Source organism: Sciurus carolinensis, chromosome 13, assembly GCF_902686445.1.
Source record: "Sciurus carolinensis chromosome 13, mSciCar1.2, whole genome shotgun sequence".
NCBI lineage: Eukaryota > Metazoa > Chordata > Mammalia > Rodentia > Sciuridae > Sciurus > Sciurus carolinensis.
In genome coordinates this window covers 22,890,104-22,913,927 of record NC_062225.1, presented here as the reverse complement: position 1 = coordinate 22,913,927, position 23,824 = coordinate 22,890,104, and the positions used below count along the sequence as shown (strand labels likewise).

Here is a 23,824-nt window from a genome sequence, read left to right as displayed (position 1 = left end):
TATTTGTTTTTAATGCATCAAAAATGTGATGCTGATAGAAGGAGCATACCAGAATTCTTTCCGCCACTAGATGGGGAACTTCTTAACAAGAACTGTGTCCTTCCTCGAGCTCCTTCAGCAACCCTCCCAGAAGGATGGTAAGCGCAATCAGCGCCTAGTGAGCATCCTGCGTGCCCAGCACTGAGCAAGGAGCAGGCGACACAAAGACACAGAATCTACCTCAAAAGAAGTGAGCCTCTCTAAAGGGCGAGTTAGATCTGAGGGTGACCAATTAAAGGCACTCCAACTCCTGACTGTGTGGCTTCCTAGATGTGAGACCTGGAGAAAGGTAACTCCAACTTCCATCCAGAAAATGATTCGCGTCATTGGATCAATTCCTGTCATGAACATGGAGACTGGCATTTGTTAGGCAATCAGTAACTTTGTCCTTGTTACCGCGACTGTTAAGAGAAGACCCAGTGGGCAACCTGCACTCCGACTGTCGGGCGCGTGCAGCTGCTCATGGTCTGCTGGGCTGCGATGGAGAAACTTGGCTGAGAGCGAGCGCGGCGCCGACGCGGCAGCAGCGCTTGGTCCTCCGAGCCGGCAGGCGGCGCTAGTGCAGACACGGTCCGGGGCGGCGCTCGGGCCGGGCTCCTCTCGGCGGCCGCGCACAGCCTTCGGCCGTCCGCGGGGCGGGGACGCGGCGGCGGTGGCGGCCGCTCTGTGTCGCCGGAGCCCAAACGCGCAGGCCCGTCCCGGCGGCCGCGGGGCGGGCGGGGTGGGGGCGCCATGTGGTTCATGTACGTGCTGAGCTGGCTGTCGCTCTTCATCCAGGTGGCCTTCATCACGCTGGCCGTCGGTGAGAGTGCGCGACCCTGGCCCGTGCGGGCTCCCGCCCCGGCATCTGTGCTTGCCAGGGGTCGCATCGCGGGGGGTCTGGAGCAAGTTGGGGGGTCCCTGCTCAGCGCCCCCGACCCTCGCCGCTTCCCTACCGTCCCTCCGTGTCCTGCCACTCTCGCTAAGCCCAGCAATCGGGCCTGACCGTGAGTCTTGCCAGGTGTCACAAAGTCCGCCTGGCAGTGTCGGGAAAAGACTGATTTAAGTGCCCTGCCGGCGCCCGCGAACCGCTAACCGCTCCCACCCTCGCGGGCTCACCGCGCCCCACTTTCCCCCGACACCTGCTGTTATCCTGTTGCCTCTGCCCCTTTGTACTCACTGCTCATCGCCTTTGATACTGTCCCCTCTGTCCCCTTCCTACTCCATGTGAATTGAGATCTTACCTCCTCCGGAAACCCCTCCGGGATTTGGTGATCCAGCTGTGCTCTGTCTTTGCCCTAAAGTATCCTTCTTACATGGAGATAGTCTGACTTTTGCCCCTACTTATTCCTACCTCCCCTCAAACTGGTGGGGAATGGGCTCTTGTCTGTCTTGTTCTGCTATATTGTCAGCAATCAGCCTAGTACCTGACCCATATTGAGTGCCCTGAAGGGATTTGTTAAATGAGTGCATGAAATTATGCTCTCTGGGCCAGAGGTTAGCATTGTGCTGAGGAATCCAATGCAGGCTTCCATTCATTCTTACGAGATTTCTCTTTAGTTGCCCCAACAAGGTTCTGCCTCTCCAGACCTGGAAGGGCAACATGTGGGTTGTTTGATTTGTTCTGTACTTTCTAGAGTCTGTGAGGGTTGGTGGGGGACAGGCTGCTGAGAGAGGGATGACCAGGATGGCAGGAGTGACCCTGGCTGATGTTCTCCCTGCTTGTCGCTCTCCCCATTACCCCAGCGGCAGGTCTCTACTACCTGGCAGAACTGATAGAAGAATACACAGTGGCTACCAGCAGAATCATAAAATACATGATCTGGGTAAGTGGCAGCTTTCCCCACTATTCCCCTTTGCTCTTGTCTTGCTCAAAAGTATCCCTTAGCCTTCGCATATGGCTAGTGGGGAAAGTTTGGCTTGGATGAGGAGAGTCCTGTCTGCTGGTTCCAGAGAGTATTCCTCCTGCCTCCCTGTCTTGTGACCTGTCTTTTGGGTCTGCACTCCTGGGCCCAGATCATCCTTGGCCTCCTTCCCCAAGTGGCAGTATTTCATTGCAGACCTTGCTCTCTGTTCCTAAGGTGACAGCACAGTGGACACTCTCTGTTGACAGGCCTGTGACTTTGCCTTTGCTTGGCTGTCTTTCACTGTTTTTGGCCTCTTGCTCTGCCCCCAGCGTTTAGAACTTAGAGGAACCTCAAGGACAGTTTTGAATGCTTGTTCAATGCCATCTTTCTAATGGGATTGAGTGATTTGTCCTAAGGGGAGAACACCCCCCTCCCCCCCCATGGGAAGCTTCTCTTCCTGGATACAGTCCTTGCCATTGAGGTCAAGGCCACAGGAGTGATTGCTTGCAGACAGATTTCCTCCAGCTGCAGGAGAGATTGAGGGCACATCTGGACAGGAAGAGACCATTGCCACTCAGACCTCCTGGTGTCATCAGCTGCTTCCATTCTGGGCATGGCCTGGGGTTTGGAGTTAGTGGTGAGAAAAAGACTGTAGCTATTAACTCTGAGTTCAGAGGCCTAGCTTGTGGGTGTTGGTACAGGAATTAGATCTTCATTCAGCAAACTGTCACTTGTTAAGCACTGATAACTACACATCCTTCAGAACATGTTTCTCAACTGCACGCATGATTCATTATTGTGCTACATAATCAGTAGGTTGTGATCAACATTTTAAAAAAATGGAATAGGGGTTTTGGGTGTAGCTCAGTGATAGAGTGTGTATAGCATGCCTGAAGCCCTGAGTTTGATCTCCAGCACCAAAAAAAGGGAAAAAAGAATAGGAAAGACTAGTATTAAATTTGAGTTCTGATCACATATATGTATGTGTATGTTGGGGTCACTGTATAGAATGTTTTTCTTACTGTGGGTTGCTGTCAAAGAACTTCAAGGACTGAGAATGTCGCTCAGTGGTAGAGCATTTGCCTTGCATGTGTGAGGCTCTGGGTTCAATCCCCAGCACTGCAAAAAGAAAAAAGACTGAAACAAAAGTTTTGAGAAATGGCATTTAAAGAAGCTGCCCTTTGGGAGCCTAGAGTCTAACTGGGGAAATCAGGCCTGTGACTATATGAGGAGATTGAAGCATGAACCTAGTGCTGCCCAGAGCTGATTGGGGTTAGAGAGCCTGGGCAGTTCGCCTGGAAAGGCTTCCTGCATCTCGTGCCTCTGTTTTTTTCAGTTCTCCACAGCTGTGCTGATTGGGCTCTATGTCTTTGAGCGATTTCCCACCAGCATGATTGGCGTAGGCCTCTTCACCAACCTGGTCTACTTTGGCCTCCTCCAGACCTTCCCCTTCATCATGCTGACCTCGCCTAACTTCATCCTGTCATGCGGTGAGAGGGGACAGAATCGGGGAGGCAGCTGGCATGATCAAATGTGCTCATCTCACTTCTGAGTACTGAAGGAAGCAAGCCACCAAAGTCCTCCAGGAGGCAACGTTATTGGGAAGATGGACTTCTCAATCTTGAGGCCCCTTGAGTCTGCCTTAGCCCCATTGCCTGGAATTTGTTGGGGGTAGAGGGTTTAGGCTGGGAGGACTTTTCCAAAGAGGTAAGTTTGAAGAAGGATTTGGGAAGGGAGAAGAGGTTGTAGATTGGCAGAGGCAGGGCTCTCAAGTGAGTAGTCCCGGCCTCAGAAATCACTTTGGTCTGAAAATCTTGAGGCCCTGCCCTGAGAGGTAGGCAGCTTCCCATCCAGTCTTTTGACCCAAAGTCATGATTAAGACTAGAGCCTTGCTGGGTACAGAGGTTCACATCTGTAATCCCAGCAACTGGGGAGGCTGAGTCAGGAGGATCACAAGTTCAGAACCAGTCTCAGCAACTTAGCAAAGCCCTGAGCAACTTAGTGAGGCCCTATCTCAAAATAAAATGAAAAGGCCGGGGATGTGGCTCAGTGGTAAAGCTTAGTATCAAAAGCTTCAAACTTAGTATCAAAAAAAGAAAGAAAAAAAGACTGGAGCCTCAGAGGGCTATGAGCCCCCTCAGACAAGGGCCTGGTGCACATGCCTCATGGGGACTGCCTTTTCAAGTCAAATTCTCGGTGGTTGCCGATGCCTTGAAGTTGAGGACCCCTGCCTTCTTGCCTTTGCCTGTCACCGCTTTCTAACCTTGGGTAGTCATTTCTGGGCCTTAGCTACTCGATCTGTTTGGAGGTGATGTTTCTGACATGACCTTTGGGAAATTCAGTTGGCACATAGTAGGTGATTATAGATGTTTATAGGTGTTCATGGAGAAGTTTTTAGAAAGTTTTTGGTCACCATGTTTGCTGTCTCTTCTGTTAGTCATCACTGGTCAAGGTATCAGACGGAGTCGGGGGTTGTTTTAGAGCTACTTTTCTATTTCTGTGGGAAACTTGGAAAGAGACTATTACCCCCAGGGAGGGCATAGTAGTAAACTAGGACTGGTCCCTTCCCTAAGTGCCCTGGTATGATTTCACGGTAAAATTTGCTCATTGGGGTTTTTTGTGGGACTCCTGTGGGACTCCTCTGGTTTCCTTTGTCATTCCTCTAGCCTACAGCCTGCCATTTAGATGTCCAAGAGAGTTTTTCCAAAAGACTTTTTTTTGGTACCAGGGGCCAAGTGGCTGAGGCTGGCTTTGAATTTGAACTTGGGATTCTCCTGCCTCAGCCTCCTGACTCCTGGGATTACAAGCATATGCCACTGCACCTGTTTTTTTTTTTTTTTTTTTTTTTTTTTTTTTTTATGGTACTGGGGTTTGGACCCAGAGGAGCTCTACCTCTGAGTTATACCCCAGTCATTTTTATTTTTATTTTGAGACAGGGTTTTGCTATGTTGCTCAGGTAGCCTTGAACTTGTGATCCTCCCGCCTGAGCCTTCCAAGTCTCTGGGATTTTCCAAAAGATCTTGTGGGCACAGGGCATTGTCTTCCAGTATCCCTTAGCCTTTGCATATGGCGAGGCAAGCAGAGCTGTGGTCATCATCTTAGAAGGGGAGAGGCAAGGGGGAAAAAAGAGACATGGTAGCTGCTATGAGGTGTATATGAGGGGCTTCAGATTCAGGGGACACATTCTTTCTACTGCTGCCCTTCATCTCAACATGGGAATAGTTAGGGACACCTGCCTTTGACTAGCCTCTCTCCCGGATCTGCTTGCTTGCTCTTTTTCATAAACTTAGTTGCACACTAAAGAGGTGTGTGTGGGACCAAAACATATCAGACTAGTGCACCTCACTCTAGAGCAGGATGGGGAAGGACCCCCTCCCTAGTGTTCAGAGGAACCATACGATCATACCTCAAAGTGTCTACAAACTATGCCCTTTTAATCCCAAGGAATGAGGGCCCCTTTACTTGAGGAGACTGTTTATATGCTTCCCAGTTTGGAGCAGAATTTCTTAGGGGTGTGGTCTGCACATTCAGGTCTTCCTTCCACCTACTGCCTATAGGAGAGCTTTCTTTAGAACCTGTATTCAATAAAAACCAGGTTCGTGCTGGGTGTGATGGCGCACACCTATAATCACAGCTAGTTGGGAGGCTGAAGTATTACAAAATCAAGGCAAGTGCTGCGCAATTTCATGAGACCCTATCTTAAAATAAAAGAAAAAAGGGCTGAGGATGTAGCCCAGTGGTAGAGTACTTGCTTAGCATGCTTGAGACCCTGCGTTCAATCCCAGTACTGCAAAAAGATAACCACCACCAAAAAAACAAACAAACAAACAAACAAAAAAACAGTTTCATTGTCACCATGCTTTGGATTATGTAACACAGAATCCTCTTTTTATTAACATGCTAGAGCTTTCTTACCTGTCTTCTGACTTTACACATGATGCCCTCTGCATTGGGCAGGTTGGAGTTTATTCTCCCATCTTTTTTTTTTTTTTGCGGGGAGAGGTGTAGATACTGGGGATTGAACTCAGGAGTGCTTTACCACTGATCTTTATCTTCTGCCTAGTTTTTGTTTTGAGACAGGGTCTTGCTGAGTTGCTGAGGGTTTTGCTGATTTGCTGAGGCTGCCTTGAACTTAAAGTTCTCCTGCCTCAACTTCCTGAGTCCCTGAGACTACAGGTGTGGGTCACCACACCTGGCTGATTCTCCCATCTTGACAGATGGACAACTGCGTTCTAGACAGTGATATACTTGAGTCAAAGCCACACTCTGAATTGAGTGCAAAGTGGGAGTAAGACACAGGGCCCCCAACTCCCAGGAAGCTTATGAATCCTGTTGTCATTCATCATTCCCCTAAGCTGACTGACTCTTCATTCCCTTAACAGGACTAGTGGTGGTGAATCATTACCTAGCATTTCAGTTTTTTGCGGAAGAATATTATCCTTTCTCAGAGGTAAGAAGTGCCCAGCATATGCAGTTAGTAACAGAATGCGGGTAGCAGGGGGAGTTGCATGGTTTACTTTGTGAACTTACTTATGATCTGAAGCTGAGTATATCGAGGGATCATATGTCTTTTAAAAAACAAAACATGACATAGATGACTTTTGAAAGCAGGGTGACTGAGGAACAGAAGGGATCCTTATCACTGAAGTGGGGAAGATACTGCATTCCCCAGTGAGTCCTTTGGTACCCCAATGGGGTCATCTGAGGCCCCGAAGGGACACTGGGCTGACTTTGTCTGACTCAGACCCCACAGGGCTAGGGGTAGGCTATAGCTCTGAGCCCTAGTGTCCTCCATAGCCTGCCAAGGTTTTCTTCTCCCAGGATTGCTCCATACCTTACAGCTCCAACTTGAAGCCCCAGGGCAGGATGGGTCACTTCTTTGGGAATGTGACCACATTCAGTCATCATTAGTTTCCACCTTTCACTATGGAGTCATCTCCATGTCTGAGAATGTCCTGACCCTGTTTCCTGGCCCCTGGTCCTTGCAGAGATCAGGGACAGGCTTTCTTTGCACTTAGCCACCTCTCTAATACCCACAGTGACCACACCTAGCCCCCTCTTGCTGCCTGCTGGACACCCCCTTTTCAGTCTTTCTTGTTGCCAGGTCCTGGCCTACTTCACTTTCTGCCTGTGGATAATCCCTTTTGCATTCTTTGTGTCACTTTCGGCTGGGGAGAACGTCCTGCCCTCTACCATGCAGCCAGGAGGTGAGAAGGGATCTGTAAGGGCCAGGTGGGGGATGCCAGCAAGGCCCGAGTTGACTGGAATCACCTGAGCCAGCCCTATGATGAGACAGTGGGGCTCTGGGTTGGGAGAGCTGCGTGCGTGCACACACACACCCACACACTCTCACTCTCGTACGCTCATACTCATCTCCCTGCCTGTGTCTCCACAGATGACGTGGTCTCCAATTACTTCACCAAAGGCAAACGGGGCAAACGCTTAGGGATCCTGGTTGTCTTCTCCTTCATCAAAGAGGCCATTCTACCCAGTCGTCAGAAGATATATTGACCCCCGTGGGGAGGGGATGTGGGAGCAAGAAGGAGAGTCAGGCGCCTGGACCTCTGTTCTAGGTAGGGGCCAGAGGCCTGGAAGGCACCTTCCACCGGCCCTGGCTTCCCTCCCCTCAGTTCTGAAGCTCCATCCCACCCTCCTCAGGGTACTCAGCTTGGCTCGGATCTGATGCTGCCAGGATGGTCTCCTCACAAGGCACCAAGGAGGGTGGCAGAGCCTGCTTAGCCAGGAGGCCCTCCCCTCACTCTCCCAGGAGGGTTGGGAGGTTCTGGCTCAGGCAGGGCAGGGTCTGTGAAGCTGGAAAGCAGCTGGTGACAAGTTCTCTGGGCAGATGGCCATAGGGAGGGGCCATGTCTTGGTACCCAGGAGAAATGGTTTTTGCTGTTGAACTGTGATTTTTGTCCAATTGCTGATTCCCATTTGAATAAAGATTCTAGGTGGCACTGTTTGCCTTAATACCCCCAAAGTTCACCTTCCTTTCTTCCTGCTAACCTTCTCCCTGGACTAGACTAGTTGTCTGCTCCAGGGACTCCTCTTCTGGGTCTGGGTCTTATTCTCACAAAGGAACTCTTCTTGTGGCCCTTAGTGGAAAGGGGGCAGAGGGGAGGACTAGAACCTGGCCCGGGATTATGCACCTCCCTTGTCTGCATCTTTTCTCCCTGAGGCTCTGGCACGCTAGGGCTAGGAGATAGTTTAGAACTGGGTTAAATGTTCAGAATAACATCTACAGAATCCTATTTATAAGTCTTCCTCTGAGAAAAGGGGTGGTTTCTGGTTGAATTCTATTCCAGGCTCAAAGAAAAATAAAAATTGGCTTCTAGGCTGCCTGGGCTCTAGCCTGTTTTTTAAGAAATGGGGTTGGTGGGAGAGGCTGTTTGTCGCTCTAAGAGCACACAAGGTCTGGCACTCTTTTATGTGCTCCTGGCTTCCACGGAGATGATCTCTGCCTTCTGAGAAGGCAGACCAGGTCTCAGGCACAGACCCGCATCTGTTGACCTTGCACTCCAACTGCAGTGCCTTGCAAGTGCTCAACAGTCCATACTGGAATGAAGTCCCCATGAGAGCCATCACTGTCCTCTACCTCACAGTGAGGCTGCAGGTGCAGAGATAGTATTGCACATGTGGTACCTTTAAGCCACTGGGGAGACACTTGCTTAGAAATCTTTTCTCTATATCATGCCCGAAGTCCCAGCATAGCCCTTCATTTCCTTGACTTTAGCATTTCCATTCTCTTAAAATACCAGCCTTCCCCTTTCCCTGGGAGGATTAGCACATCTTGGTCTTCTTTGGAAGCAGGTGAGATTCCCAGGCCCTTTTCTGCTATGCAGAGAAGGACGGACAAGGTAGAGGGCACGAGGCCAGCATCCTCCTCATTGATGGGCTAAAAGCTGGCCCTGCTCTCCCTTGCTGTCCATTTTATTCCTCACCCTGATGATGTGGCTTCACTCTCTCCATTCACTCTACTGCTGGTCAGCGCTCTCCCATGGGTGGCCGTGGGCCTTCATGGGCTAAATCCAGCGGACGCTTTATGCCTTATCTTACTGGATCTTAACAGCAACTGACATGGCTGATCACCCCCTGCTTCCTAAATCACACTTCCTGGCTGGCACTTCTGTGGCTGGTTGTGCTTCTTCTTCTCTGGCTGCTGCTTTTAGTCTCCTGTACATGCTGGGGTCTTTCCAAATTCTGTTATGGGCTCCCTGGGGAAGCCCATCCAGGCTGATGTCTTCAGGGACTCTGCCAAGGAACTAAGAGTTGACCTCCATCCCCAGCATCCCTCCTGATCTGAATCATAGTTCTGCTGCCTTTTGGGTTTATGCACTGACATAACCCAGGTGGCACTTGTTGCTATCTCTGCAAAACTTCCCTTGTGGGATTAGCTGCCTTGGTCCCAAGATCACTCAGGATCCAAACAGGAAACTTTCTCTTTCTGCCTCCATGTCCAATCTCTAAAAATGGTCAAGTCTGTCTTCTTAACATCTCGATTTGAGCCACCACTCCCACTGTCAACGTTTACCTTATTATGACAGCCTCCAACTCTCTATCCCCTGGCTAGCCAGAGTTATCTTTCTAAAATGCAGTTGGATCAAGTCACTCCCTGGCCTAAAACCTTCCTTGGCTCCTCGCTGCCCTCAGGATGAAGTCCAGACTCCTTAGCATGGCTTGTGAGACTCCTGGTATTCTAGCCCCTGCTTCCCTCTCTGGCCTGTCACTGGCCTTCTTGCACTCTGACTGCAGCCTCCTGTGTGCAGAGATGCTATGGCTCTCGTGCCACTTCGATTCTCCTTTCTTCTACTCACTTTGGTACTTTCTCTGTCAAGTCTCAGTTTAGATTTTACTTCCACCAAGGAGCTTTGACTGTCCTGTCTTCCATAAGCCCTACTCCAGCACACCACACAGATCATTCTGGGCTTATTTGCCTGCTTTATGGTCTGTCTCCTCATTAGACTGTAAGCTCCTTGAGGGCAGGAACTGTCCTTGAATTTTTGTATCAACAGTGCTTGGGGTTTGGCACCTGGCACATAGAAAACACTCAATAAATGTTTGTTTAATGAATGAATTGTTACGTGCACAAGGGGGTTGCAGGGGACCTGGAGTGGCTTCCTGGAGGAAGTACAAGTGTTTTCATATTCTCACATCAAAGCCACAGATCCTCTCCCCAGGTGTGCTGCCTACGTCTCCCTGAACTGCAGAAACCTCTAATAGTAGGAGTAAGAGATAGCAGTTCATGTGGCATGTGGCATGCCAGGGTGTGACGTATTAGCTGTCCTCCACCCAGGCCGGATCTGCAGGTGAAGAGTGAGGCTCAGCACCTGCAGCAGCAGAATTTCCCTGCAGTTCCTCTGTCTTGGAAGCCTTGTCCTTTTTGGGTTGGGGTGGGAACCAAAGTGTCACTTTTACATTGCTAGGGCCCAGCATAGTGACTGACCCCCACTCTGAACCTTAGAGCTCTGCCCTAATTTGGATTCCTGGGGAGATCCAAGAGATTTCTTCAGAGAGAAGGGAGGCCTGGAGCCTGGACTTTCAGAGGAGGATATAGAGGTGCCTCCTGTCCTTGAGCTGGGGAGTGGGAAATCCACGGCACTCCCTCCCCTTTCCTCCCCACCCACAATGTGAATCACCACACCTCAACCTTCATGGGGTTGCCTCAGGTAGAGAGGCCACCAAAATAACTTTATGGGGAGTCTTGGGGGGAAGGTAGGGCAGGGAGCCCCTGATGAGCTTGAATGGTTGCCAGGAAGGCTTCATCAAATGTCTCATGCAGGTTCATGACCAGAGCATTGGCCTGGAAGGTGTCTTCACTGAAGTGCCGCTTCTTGGGCACATCCAGTATGTTGATGGGATAAAGGCCCTGGGGCACCTTCATCCTGAATGGCTGTGCCCCTGGGTACAGAACTCGGACTATCACCTTGTAAGGCAGCTTGGGCACAGGCGCCACCCAGTGGCCATCCACCGTCTGCAGCCATGCTCCACCATGAGGGTCTGGAGTCACTTTCAGAAAGTCACGGAAGTCATGCTCCTGGCAGGGGTCTGGGTGCACACCCAGGCGGATTCCCTGCGGGCTTCCGATCTCGGTGGTAGGTGATGTGGCAGGGTTAGTGCTAATGTTCCACGCGGTGGGCCGTCTGATGGTGGGCTTCTTGTAGCTGGGCTTGGGAGGCGCCACGGGCTGTAGTATATTTTGCAGGTGTCCCTCCAAGGAAGGGTGGAAGCTCATGGAAATCTGGGATTTTTGAATCTTGGAGAGGGCAGTAGACAAAGGTGGGACATCAGCCTCCTCTTCCTTGGTATCACAGACCAGGGAATGGAATTGACATGGCAGCTTGGAACGCAGCCACTTCCTGAAATCATCCTCTCTCAGAAGTTGGCGTTCTTTCTGCAACAACAGGAAAACAGTGGTGGTGGCCCACTCTAGCACTTGAGTGGAAGAAGGTCAGAAGGAGGCCCTTGGCTACAGGCCTTCGAAACCTTAGGTCTACTGTCCTTGACAGAGAAACGCTGTGTTTGAAAGAAACTCCTGCCTTATGAGAGCCAGTGTTCTGATGGAGACAACTGTTGCCCTAAGAGAGCTTCTGGGCTGATGGGGAGACCTCTAACCTGATGGGGGACATATACTCTGACCTAGGTGAGCTTCCAACTTAAGGAAGAAAGGAGAGGGCCACAGTCCCTGCCCTAGGGAAAACCTCAAGCCTTATGGGGCATAAGCCCCCTTCCCAGAAAGGAATCCCAGTGTGATAGTGGCTACCTGTCTCGCCACCTGAGTCTCTGGTTGGATGGGGAAAAAGCAAATGAGAAGTCCAAACTACACCATTAAACCTGGAGCTAATCTGGACAGGGCTCTCAGAGAAGCAGACTTCGAGAAGTCAAGCAGGGGAGGCTACAGTTGGCTTACTCCCAGGCTGGGCAGCAATGACTTGTCAAACTCTGTCCTTCCCTCCATTGGAATTGAACCTTCCACCTGTCACAGAATCTCCCCACCCTGTACTCTCAGTGTCTCAGTCCCAGACTGTTGCTAAACAATCAGATACGTTGGAGATTGACCCGACTGCAGGGGTAGGCTCTGATTAGGCTAAGCCAATCATCATAATTCCCTCAGCCTTGCCCCAGACCTCTGTCAATCAGCATATGGCTTTCCTTTAGTTCTAGTCATTGGAACAAGAAGGACACATGATCCAATTGAAGCCAATAACAGATTCTCCAAGTGGAGATCTATAAGGGACTCTGGGAAGGGTTAGGGCCACAAGAAACAGATTGGCTTTGCCTCCCTGTGGATGCATGTGACTGTGAAGACTGGGTGACACAACAAAGGGGTGCGGAGCAGTGGAGAGAAATGCAGCTGGAGTCAGTAGGGTCCTGCAGCCCTTCCCACTTCAGTCTCGGCCTAAGATTCCCAGCATCTTTCTAGGTTCTCTGAGTTGTGTTTTTGTTTTTGTTGTTCAGCCTATGTAATTATTCCTCCTTGAAATCCCCTTTCTTCTCTAGCCAAAGTCTTTCATTGATCTTGACCCTTGCCAGATCTCTAGTTTGTCAGTCTCTAACTCACATCTGATCCCCGAATTTGCCATTCTCTGCATATATTATGTTCCATGTGTCCCTATGCCTTCCTACATGACTATTTCTTCTGCCTGGTTAGCCCTTCCCTACTCCTTCATATGGCCAACTGCTGCCCACCTTCAAAGATACCTCTTAAGCATCCTTCCAGGCCCTTCCTGTCACCCCACTACACTCCCATGGGAACATTACCTGCCTCCTCACTAGCCTCTAAACTAGAGTGGGGACCACACCTTGTTGGTCTCTGGGGCCACAGGGTCTGGAGGTGCCTAGCATAGTGGTCTGTTGGGAGGAAGGGTGAATAATTTTTTAACAGAGTGTGAGTCCCAGTGCTAGGCAGGTTCTGGTGTCATTAGAGAGCCTTGTCCTGAGGGGGGCTCATGAATACTTGCTCTTTTCGGCTATATTTGCTTTCCAATACCGGAAATAACTTCTGACCTGAAAGGATGGCTTATATGGGAGAGATTTCAGCAGAGCATGGGGGAGAGGGAGGCTCTGTCTTGGTGGGAATGCTTTCTTTTCCCCTGGGACTGGGGGTTGAACCCAGGGTGCTATACCGCTGAGCTATATCCAAAATCCTTTTTATGTTTTGTTTTGAGACAGGATTTCGCTATGTTGCCCAGACTGGCATTGCACCTGCGGTCCTCTTGCCTCAGCCTCCTGAGTTGGTGGGATGGCTGGAAGTGTTTCTCACTCTCTTCACCACAATGCAGAGTCCCTGCCTCTCTGCTCACAAGCTTGCAGAGCAGCCAGTGCCCCGGTCCTGCCCAGCTTCCCCCTTACTTGACACTCAAGTAGGTAGTCGTGTTCCATGATGAGCAGCTGATCCTTGAGGCGCTTCAGTTTCCCCATCTCACAGGCAAAATCCTTCTTGTCCCGTTTCCACATGGCATCTTTCAAGAACCTGGTGCCAGGATGGGGTGTGTCATTCCACAGAGCCTGGACTTCCACTAGGGCTGGAAGACTGGTGACTGCTGAGGGCTTGGACGGGGTGGGAGGAGCTGTCAGAGTAGGGATGAGCAAAATGACTCATGCCCCTCTCCAGGGGTCCTTTGGCTAACTATGTCCTTGAGGGGAAAGAGGAAAGTGTCTGATGGCCTGGTCACCACTCCCACTGCTGAGGAGCCAGGGGCCCCAGGTAAGGAAGGAGGGCAGTGTTTAACCCAAGAGGGTGACGCCTGGCAAAACCCTCAATAATATCCTGGGCGGGGGGCCTCCTCAGCAGGCTTATCCCCTCACCATCTGGCTTCCCAGACCTTCCTCTTAAAGGCTCAGCCTTGGGTGAGGGCCCTGGAAGAGGAGCAGGAGAGGGGCTGGGAGAGAGGGGTGGGGATGCAGGCTTAGGGTTATTCTCACACCCTCACCGGGCACAGGCACGACAGTTCCATATCTTGCAGTAGTCGATGGGCTTGCAGCCAGTGCCATCTTTGGCGTGGACATTGGCACCATTCTGCACCAGGAACTTCACACAGCTCAGCATTCCTTCACGGGATGCCAGATGCAGGGGTGTGGAGCCGCTTTTGGTCTTGCTGTGGAAGGCCCCACCAAGAGGAAAGAGGGCAAGAAAGGAAGGACAGGTTGGTTGCTCATCAAGTGGGCAGACCAACTTCCAGACCCTGCTCTGCTGCTAGCCCACAGGGTGACCCTGGCTGTGTCCCTTGCCCTCTCCTGTTAATTTAATGTGTGCTCATGCACTAGCATGTCCTCCTCCCAAATATTCGGTTGAAGATACTGGCAGTGGTTCCCAGACTTAGCTGCAAATCAGAAACACCTGGGAATCTTCTCAGACCTCCAAAGCCCAGGCCACAATACAGACCCCTTAAATCAAAACATTTGAGCTGGGCATGGTGGTGCATGTCTAATCCCAGTGACTCTAGAGACTGAGGCAGGAGGATTGCACGTTTGAGACCAGCCTCAGCAACTGAGTGTTGTCTTAAAAAAATAAAAATAAAAACAAAAAAACAAAAACATTCAAAAGGGCTGGGGATGTAGCTTAATGGTAGAGTGCCCTGGGTTCAATCCCATTCCATAACAGCCTTTGAATGGGAACAAAGGCATTAAGCCTCCTGGGTGATTTCAATATTCATATGAGTTTGGAAACCCGAGCACTGGGCTTAGAAGGTTTAGTGGCCTGCCTGAGCTGACCACTAGAGGTGGAATTCCTGTCTGCCTAGAAGAAGCCTCCTTCTGAAGCAGGCTGGACTCACCTATTGATGGCTGCTCCTTTCTGGAGCAGGTAGTCAATGCAGGGGAGGGCCACGGGCTTGTTGTCCTTGTGAATGACCAGATGTAGAGGGGTCTGACCATTTTTGGTGGGCAAGTTTACTGGAAACTGGTACTCCTCTATCAAGACCTGCAGGCAGTCAAGTTTGCCCTCCCGGGCTGCAAAGTGGATGGCAGCGAAGCCCTGTGGGGGCCAGAGTCCGGTAAGAGAGAGCTGAGCAAGATTGAGACTCCAGGGTCACAACCTGCCTATACAGCAATTTCTTGGGGTCACTCCTCCCCACTTCCCTGTGCCCCTAGGACTGGCTCACAGCCCTTTCCCATTCCCAGTGCCTGCTCATCAGCTTACTCTGTCTCCCTCCCTGCCCCACAATGGGCCTCCCACGGAAGGTGAATAGGACCGGCCACACCAAAAAGGCCATCTGTGTGAGGAGCTCTGTGCAGAATGGGAGGTGGGAAGAGGGGCACTCAGTCCCTGCCCCGACACTCCAAGGTCTTACCTTGTTGTCGGTCGGGATATCCCAGTGCTTCCGGTTCAGACAGAACCTCAGCCATTCCACATCGCCCACAGCAGCGGCAAACAACTCAAAATAGCACCCATTGGCCCTTTGCTCCCACAACTCCAAGGTGCTAGAGTCAGCATGGGGTGGGAGTGAGCAGGGCTGGGCTGCGCGGTCCCACGAAGGGTGGATGTGGAGAGGGCAGTTAACAGGCACCTCCCAGGGGTCGGGCCCTGGCCCCAGCCCTGCTCCCGGGTTTTTCGGGCCGCAACTTCAGCCCCCGCCCTCGGTGGCAATGCCCCGCCTGGGAGGCGCTGCGCTCGCCTTCTCCCTAGGCCCACCTGGACCGCTTGGAGTCACTCCTGGTGACCCTCAGGAAGGCTTTCGATGGCCGCTTGATGGAACCCGGTGGAGTTGCCCTTTGCCTCGATCTTCTGCATTCTTGCGCTTCTGGGTCCTCGGTCCCCAGCCACTGTCCAGAACGCAGAGAGCTCCGGGCAACCGAAGCTGCCGAGGATCTGGAACTCTGGCCTGGAGCCCCGGTGCCCGTGTGGCAGCGCGTGGACTCCGCCGCGCTCCCCCGGGTCGCTACTCCGCTGCTGGCAGCCTCTTCCAGGGCGTCAGTAGCCCATTCTTCCAGCCTCGAAGGTCGATGGTCTTGTTCCTTGCAGGGACAGAGCCGGGGCGCCTAGGAGGACCCCTGCCCACTGCCCCCTCCCAACCGACTCCGTTGCTCTGAACCAATACACCCCAATACACCCCACCTTAGCCGCCGGGGGCCCGCCGCCCTAGAAACTCAACATCCAGCACAGAAAAAACCACACTTAGCTTTCTTTCTGATTACAGAAGTTGAAACAGAAGCACAGTGTGAAAATTAAAAATCATCTCGCAGAATCCACCTGCAGAAATCACGTTCTGATGAGATCAATGCACATGTCACGTGTACATTTTTGTATCTCTTCATTTGGCGTTCCCGTTACCTCCCACTGTCATTCCACGTAATAAGCATCCGTTATGACGCACCCACAGCCCAGATCTTAATGGATGTGCTGCATGTCATACGTGCTGCAGGAAGCAAAATGGCTCAATTCTGGTTGTTTTCTTAAGATGGATTTCTGTAAGTAGAATTACTAGGTGAAAGGGAATAAATATTTTTAAACTGTCAATATGGATTTCCAAACTGCCCTCCGGAAAGGTTTTATATTCACTTCCCTTCCACCTGCAGTGAAGCAGGTTCACTGTGCATCAGCAGTGTGGGCCGGACACTTGACCTCTATGCCTTAGTTTCTGCCTCAGCAAAATGGGGATCACAGTGTCTACTTCACAGGTAGTCAAGGCACTGCAAGCAGCAAGAAGAGTGCCAGCAGAGAAGCACTATCCAGCACTGTGCTGTTGTTGTTGTTGTTGTTGTTGTTGTTGTTAGGGACTAGGGATTGAACTCTGGGTGCTTTACAACTGAGCTATATCCCTAGCCATTTTTATTTTTCATTTTGAGACAGGACCTCATTAAATAGCTGAGGCTGGCCTTGAACTTGCAATCCTTCCACCTTAGCTTCCCAAGTAGCTGGGATTACAGGCAAGTGCCACCTTGCAAGGCTTAATATGTTTTTTATTGATATGTAAAACTTATTAGCATAGTGACCCTTGATATTCTTTGCCAATATTTTCCCCATTTGCCTTTTGACTTTTTACAATACATTTACTAATAATCAAGTACTAACTGTTGCTTGAATCAGTTTCTCTCACTGAGCTGTGCACCATCTCACCTCTCCTTGAGAGGACTCCCGAGGCTCCAGGACTAACTCTGGGCATACCTATCCTAACTTCCCATCTTACCACCTTCTCCCCTCTGCACCCCAACATCCCAAATGATTGCTTTGGGAAAACTGAAGAAGGAATGAGGATCTTCTATGATCACAGTGACCTGCAGTGAGGGATGAAAATTCTTCACTCAGAAGCACCTTTCCCCCTTTCCAGGGAAACCACCTCTGGGAACCCACTTGCCTTGTTACCCCAGGAATCAGAAGGAGTCAGGACCCTTGCCAAGCACCTTCTAAACAAGCAAAGCCTGGGTTTGGGGTTGTAGCTCAGTGGTATAGCACTTCCTAGCATGTGTAAAGCTGCCTGGACCATGGAGAGGGCAGACAGCACAAAATGGCCAGAGAAAGACTTGATTTCCACTGGAAGGGGGAGGTAAGGGTATGGCTTCAGAGCAATTGGTTCTACAGTCCTGGGCAAGGGAGGGGGAAGGCTGGGGGAGGAAATGCACTCAGAGAAGTAGGGCAGAACCCAGAAAGGTTCAATGTTAAAGGCCTGCTCCTCCATGCCCTCTCCCCACCAACCCTCTAAGCCACCCCTCTTGAAGCTTAAACTAGTTTGGACTGAGTTTCTGTCATGTTCAACTGAAGCCTGATTAGTGCAAAGCTCTTGAGGTTAAATTCTCCATTGAGTAAACTAATTGGAACCAGTGGGATGGTCCCTGAAGGAAGCCATGTGGAATAGAGCACTGCGAAGCTCCAGGGGACAGTGGGACCTGTCCCTATACTGCTGGGGCTGCAAGTAAGTGAAACTGAAGTATTACACTTGGAACAGGTCTGGAGGCTGATTCCTTCACTGTGTGACCCAGCAGTGTACTGGCCCAAAGACGGTAGCAGGATATGGGACTTGGCTGCCAACAGGTGGGAGTCTTCCATTGGAAGGTCTGAGCTCTGGCTCTTCAGGTAATGGGGTAGGAAATAGGACCTTCAGGTCAGCAACCTGGATATCCAGTTGTAATTGCAGAAGACAGAGGGGAAATAATGTCTTATTGGAATGGACACACCCATTTGGAGGAGGAAGGAAATTTGAAAGACAGGTGTCAACAGATGAGGTAGGGAATGTTTGCCTCTTGGCTCAAGATTTGAAAGAAGAAAGGTATCAGGATTGTTCACTGATCAGTGGGGGTGGGCAGGTCTGCTCCCCACAGGCACACTAGAGAAAGCAAGTTGTAGTCCCCTTTCCATTCTCTTTTTCTTTCTTTCTTTCTTTCTTTCTTTCTTTCTTTCTCTTTCTTTCTTCTTCTTCTTCTTCTTTGTTTTTTTTTTTTTGGTTTGTTTTGTTTTTTGTTTTTTGGGTTTTTTTGGTACTAGGGATCGAACCCAGGGGCACTTATTGCTGAGCTACATCCCTTCTTATTTTTTATTTTGAGACAGGGTCTCACTAAGTTGCTGAGGCTTGTAGTCCTCCTGTCCCAACCTCCAAAGATGCAGGATTTCCAGGTGTACTCCTCTGCACCTGGCTACAAGTTGTGTTCCTTACACCACATTTCCCAGTTGTGTGCCCGTTTCCCTATCTGATATCCCAGTACTCTCAAAGAACATGTTGAATCTGAATGGATTCTTTTCTTCAGCTTCAGAGCAATTCCAAATGACCAGCAAAGCTCTGGCTGGGCTAGTGTCTTATTCCCTCTACGGGGCGTCTCACATGGGAGCATGAAGCCCCACATCCAGGAGGTTATTTATTCAGATTACTATCTGAGTAGCACGCTAATTCCAAGGATCCCAGAAGGGACCCAGAATATAATTCTGATGTCTCCGGGACTTTTGAGATCTTGAATAAGTTTGTCTTAAATCTCTACCCAACCTCCACTTCTGAAATGGTAGTATGAGGAGCTCCATAGACCTGATCTTCAAGAAATAACCGTAACTGGTGGAAATTATCTTTAAAAACTATTTAAAGACTCTGGGCATTGTCTTAAGGCATACACAAAATGAAGAAACATTCAAGAAAACCTCCTAAGTCTCAGTAAGAATGGTCTGACTCTGGCATTTGAGCCATGACTCATTCTCCTCCCTGCCTCACCCATCTCAGAGCAATGATGAAGCTTTAATGTGGGTGATATGGCCAAAAAAATGGCGGTTCTCTCCTCCTCAGTTTGTAGGAGCAGGACACCTTTCCCTCCCCTTCCCAGCTCCAACTGGTACAGGCTAAATTCATCATGAGTGCAGCTGAAGGATTCAGGGAATTCCTTTATCTCACCTCTACTGACAGGGCTGATGCTCCACCCATGACAATCAGAATACTGGGGCCCTGATTACCCTCGACCCAACTTGCTCATAGGGCAAAGACTGAATATCAGGAGAGGCAAATTAAGAGGACCAGAGGCTATTGCTCCTGCCCAGAACCCTGCTCAAAAAGGAGGGTGACATTGAGAGAATCTACCATCCTTGCTTTCAGATCCACAGGAGGATTGCAAAGGTTATGCCCAGCCAATCCATAGTCCCTGAGAACTCCGAAGATCTCCATCAAAGAAAATGACTTTATTTGTTTTTGTTTGTTTTTGTTTTTGTTTCTTTTGGTATTGGAGTTTGAACTCAGGAGCAGTTAACCACTGAGCCCAGCCTGTATGTATGTGTGTGTGTATATATTTTTATATATTTATATATATATATATATGTATATATACATATAATTTATATATATATAATTTATATATATATAATTTATATATTATTATATATTATTATAATATATATTATTATTATTATATATTATTTTTATTTAGAGACAGGGTCTCACTGAGTTGTGTAGGCCTTGCTAAGTTGCTGAGGCTGGCTTTCAACTCCTGATCCTCCTGTCTCAGCCTCTGGAGCCACTAGGATTACAGACATGGGCCACCCTGCCCGGTGGAAATGACTTTATTTGTAATGGTGTGGCATTCAAGTCTAATGGCCCTCTAATAACAATGGAGATTTTGGTGGTCAGTAATTGAAAACAATCTAAACTCTAGGACAGCTAGTTTACCAGAAGCAGGGAAAGAGTTCAGAAGAGCCCACCTACAGTTAGAATGAACCTCAAAGTTCAGCTCCAAAAATGACCTCTGTAAAGAGATAAGTCTGTGGAAAAGTTTATTCCCCAGGGCATCATAGAAAATAGAAAATAACGCAGTAAGCTGCTGATGAGCAGAAGCTGAAAGCCCGTTATCATACCAACAGAGGCAGGCTGTTTAATAGGTCAGGGAAAGCGACGGGAAAGAGGATCCTGCTTAAACCACTGCTATCTCAGAGTGGCTGCGTGCATGCCCCAGGCTGCACCCTGTAGCCCTCATTTCAGAGCTTCATCTTGAGAGAGGGAAGACTGCTGAAAGAGCCCTTCCAAATCACAACAAATCAACAAGCAAACAACAAAACAAGTCCCAGAGAGAGAGGCAGGGAAATAAAAATCTAGAGTTGCTAAAACATGTTACCTAAAAAAATCCAGTTTTCCACAAAACATTAGGAGATACGTAAATAAACAGGAAATGATAACCCATAAGCAAGAAATAAGAAATCAAACAAGAGAAGCTGCTTGTGAAAAGGCCCATACATAACAGACCAAGTAAGTAGCCATTATAAGTAATTAAAAGAACTAAAGGAAGCCATGCTAAAAAGTAGAAGTATGATAATAACATTTCCTCAAACAGGAAATATCAATAGAGACAAATTCTTTTAGAAAATAACCGGGAGCTGGTGGTGTAGCTCAGTTGTAGAGTGCTTGCCTAGCATGCACAAAGCCCTGGGTTGGCACCCAGTCACCAAAGAAATTCATTACAAGAGCTCAACAGCATATGTGAACTTGCAGAGGAAAGAATCAGAAAACTTGATGATAACAATAGAGATTAGGTGATACAAGGAACAGAGGGGGAAAGGAATGAACAAATGAATAGAGCCTCAAAAAAAGGAAAAAAAAAAAGGAAGAGTGAGAGGAAAGAAAAGAGAAAAGAAGAGGAGGGGAGAGACCATAGGGCACCTCAGTATACACATAATGTGAATACCACAAGACAGGTGAGAGAAATGAGTGAGAAAAATATTTAAAGAAATAATGACTGAAGGGGCTGGGGTTGTGGCTCAGTAGTAGAGCTCTTGCCTAGCATGTGTGAGGCACTGGGTTTGATCCTCAGCATCACATACAAATAAATAAATAAAATAAAGGTATTGTGTCCATCTACAACTAAAATTTTTTTTAAAAAAAATAATGATTGAAAACTTTACAGGTTTTTTTTTTTTTTTTTTTTTTTTAACTTTACAGGTTTGATGACAGCAATTTTTTTTTTTTTTTTGCAGTGCTGGAATTGAACCCAGGGCCTTATGCTTGCAAGGCAAGCACTCTACCAACTGAGCTGTATCCCCAGCCCACTATTAATTTCATCTATACATTTCAGAAACTCATAAAACTCCACATAAGATAAAAATAGATATATCAACAACCATTGTACTAAGACAAAGAGAAAATTTTGAAAGAAATAAAAGATAAATAACTCATACAAGGGAATTCCAATAAGATCGATCAACAATTTACTTCTCATCAGAAATAATGAATTTCAGAGGGCAATAAAAAAAAAAAACACCAAACTGTCAGCTAAGAATTTTATATCCAAAAACAAAAATGAAAACAGTCTTTCAAAATTGGCCAAGCATGGTGGTGAATGCATGCAATCCCAGTGACTTGGGAAGTTGAGACAGGAGGATCTCAAGTTCAAAGCCAGCCTCAGCAATTTGGTGAGGCCCTAAGCAACTCAATGAGATCCCCTTTCTAAATTAAAAATAAATGAAAAAAAAAAAAGGGGCCGCGGATGTGGCTCAGTGGTTAAAGTAGTTAAGCGGCCCTGTGTTCAATCCCCAGTACCAAAAAAAAAAAAAAAAAAAAAAAAAAAAAAAGTAAAATAAAGACCTTACCCAACAAACAAAAACTTACAGATTCTGTTGCTAGAAGCCCTGCCTTATAGAATTAGTAATGAAGGTTCTTCAAGCTAGAAGTAACCATGCACAAAAATCTGAATCCTCACAAAAGCAGAAGAAATGAACAAACAAGTATAAGAATAATGTTTCATTATCTCACTAGAATTAAGTTACTATAAATCTGAAATAGGTTCTGATAAGCTGACATGAATTTGGTAAGCCCTAGAATAACCAATAAGAAAACAACTAAAAAAATACAGTGAAAAAAATCATCAAAGGAATTAAAATATTACACTGGGAAATATTCAAATCCAAAAGAAAGCATTAAAGGAGGAATAGTGAAATAGAAGTCACCACACATATAGAAAATTAAAGTCAAATAGTATATGTATATCCCTATCAGTAATAACAGTCAGACTGGATAAAAATCATTATCAAGTCAGTTGCATTGGCAATTAATCCCAGCAACTTAGGAGGCTGAGACAGGAGGATTCTAAGTTCAAGGCCAGCCTCGGCAATTTAGAAGGCCCTGAGCAACTAAATAAATAAATGAATACATATATACATACATACATACATACAAAAAAGGGCTGGGGATGTAGCTCAGTAGTAAGGCATTCCTGGGTTAAACCCCCAGTACAAAATAAATAAACAAATATCCAACTACATGCTATCTACAGGAGTCTCTTAAGATTCCAAGATATAAATAGTTGAAGGTAAAAGGATGGAAATAGGTATCAGGCAAATAGCAACCATAAGAAAGCTAAAGTAACTGGGATTGTGGTTCAGTGGTGGCGTGCTTGCCTAGCACATGTGAGGCACTGGGTTCGATTCTCAGCACCATAGATAAATAAATAAATAAAATAAAGATTCGTTGACAACTAAATGTATAATTTCTTTATATCTCTCTATCTCTCTATCTATAAATATAAAGAAAGCTAAAGTGGTTATATGAATATCAAAATGGACTTTAACCCAAGAAGAAAACTCTCACTAGAGATAAAAAGGCCATTTTATAAATAATAACAGGGTCAATCTATCAGAAACATCTAACTGTTATAAACATACATGCATCTAACAACAAGAGTCCCAAAATATAGGAAGCAAAAACTGACAGAATTGAAAGAAATAAATGATTCAACAATAATGGTTGGAGACATCAACACCTCACTTTCAAGAATGGATAGAATAAGGCAGAAGTACAACGAGGAAATAGAGATTTAGAACAACACTAGAAACCTACTGGACCAAGCAAACCTCTATAGTACTCTTCTCCCAACAACAGCAGAATGCATTCTTCTCAAGTGCACGCAAAGCCTTCTGCAGATGACAATATGCCAGGCCACCAAGAAAGACTTGATAAAATTAAAAGAATTGAAAACATACAAAGTATATTTTCTGACCACACTGAAATGAAATTAGGAACAAGTAACAGAAAAAAATTTAGGAAATTCACATATGTACAAATTAAATGACATACTCCTAAATAACAAATGTGCCAAAGAAGAAATCACCCAGGGAAATTAGAAAATGCTTTGAGATGAGTGAAAGCAACAGAGAAAAAATCAAGCTAACAGTTGACATTTTTTTTTTTTTTTTTTTTGGGTGCTGGGGAGCGAACCCAGGGCCTTGAGCTTACAAGGCAAGCACTCTACCAACTGAGCTATCTCCCCAGCCCCAACAGTTGACATTTTTAAAAGACTAACAGAGTCAGCAAACTTTTTAGACAACCAAGAAAAAAGTGATTTACTAAAATTTGCTAATGTCAGGAATAAAAGAAGGGATGTTACTATGCACCTTACAGAAATAGAAAGCATTACAAGGTAATATTAGGAATAACTAGTGGCTAGAAACTTAACTAACTTAGATGACATAGACAATTCCCTGTTAGAAAAAAACTACCAAAAGGGGCTCAGGAAGAAACAGAAAATCTGATTAGACAACTAGAAACTAAAGACATTCAATTAGTAGAAGC

General features: G+C 47.6%; 2 protein-coding genes across 2 annotated transcripts; one reads left to right on the top strand and one right to left on the bottom strand.

The window, feature by feature from the left end:
- The first annotated feature begins 668 nt into the window (after positions 1–668).
- On the top strand, positions 669–8,199 carry Tex261 (testis expressed 261). Its single transcript, XM_047523556.1, has 6 exons — positions 669–841; positions 1,765–1,844; positions 3,202–3,355; positions 6,248–6,315; positions 6,970–7,072; positions 7,261–8,199. The coding sequence occupies exons 1-6, from the start codon at positions 772–774 to the stop codon at positions 7,374–7,376; spliced, it is 591 nt and encodes a 196-aa protein (XP_047379512.1). The 5' UTR covers positions 669–771; the 3' UTR covers positions 7,377–8,199.
- Positions 8,200–10,554: 2,355 nt separating this feature from the next.
- Positions 10,555–19,201, bottom strand: Ankrd53 (ankyrin repeat domain 53). Its single transcript, XM_047522123.1, has 7 exons — positions 19,172–19,201; positions 15,496–15,818; positions 15,155–15,425; positions 14,639–14,838; positions 13,796–13,960; positions 13,215–13,335; positions 10,555–11,256 (listed from the first exon to the last, which is right to left on the bottom strand). Exons 1-7 carry the CDS (start codon positions 19,199–19,201, stop codon positions 10,555–10,557), a joined length of 1,812 nt encoding a protein of 603 aa, XP_047378079.1.
- Between the last annotated feature and the right edge of the window lie 4,623 nt (positions 19,202–23,824).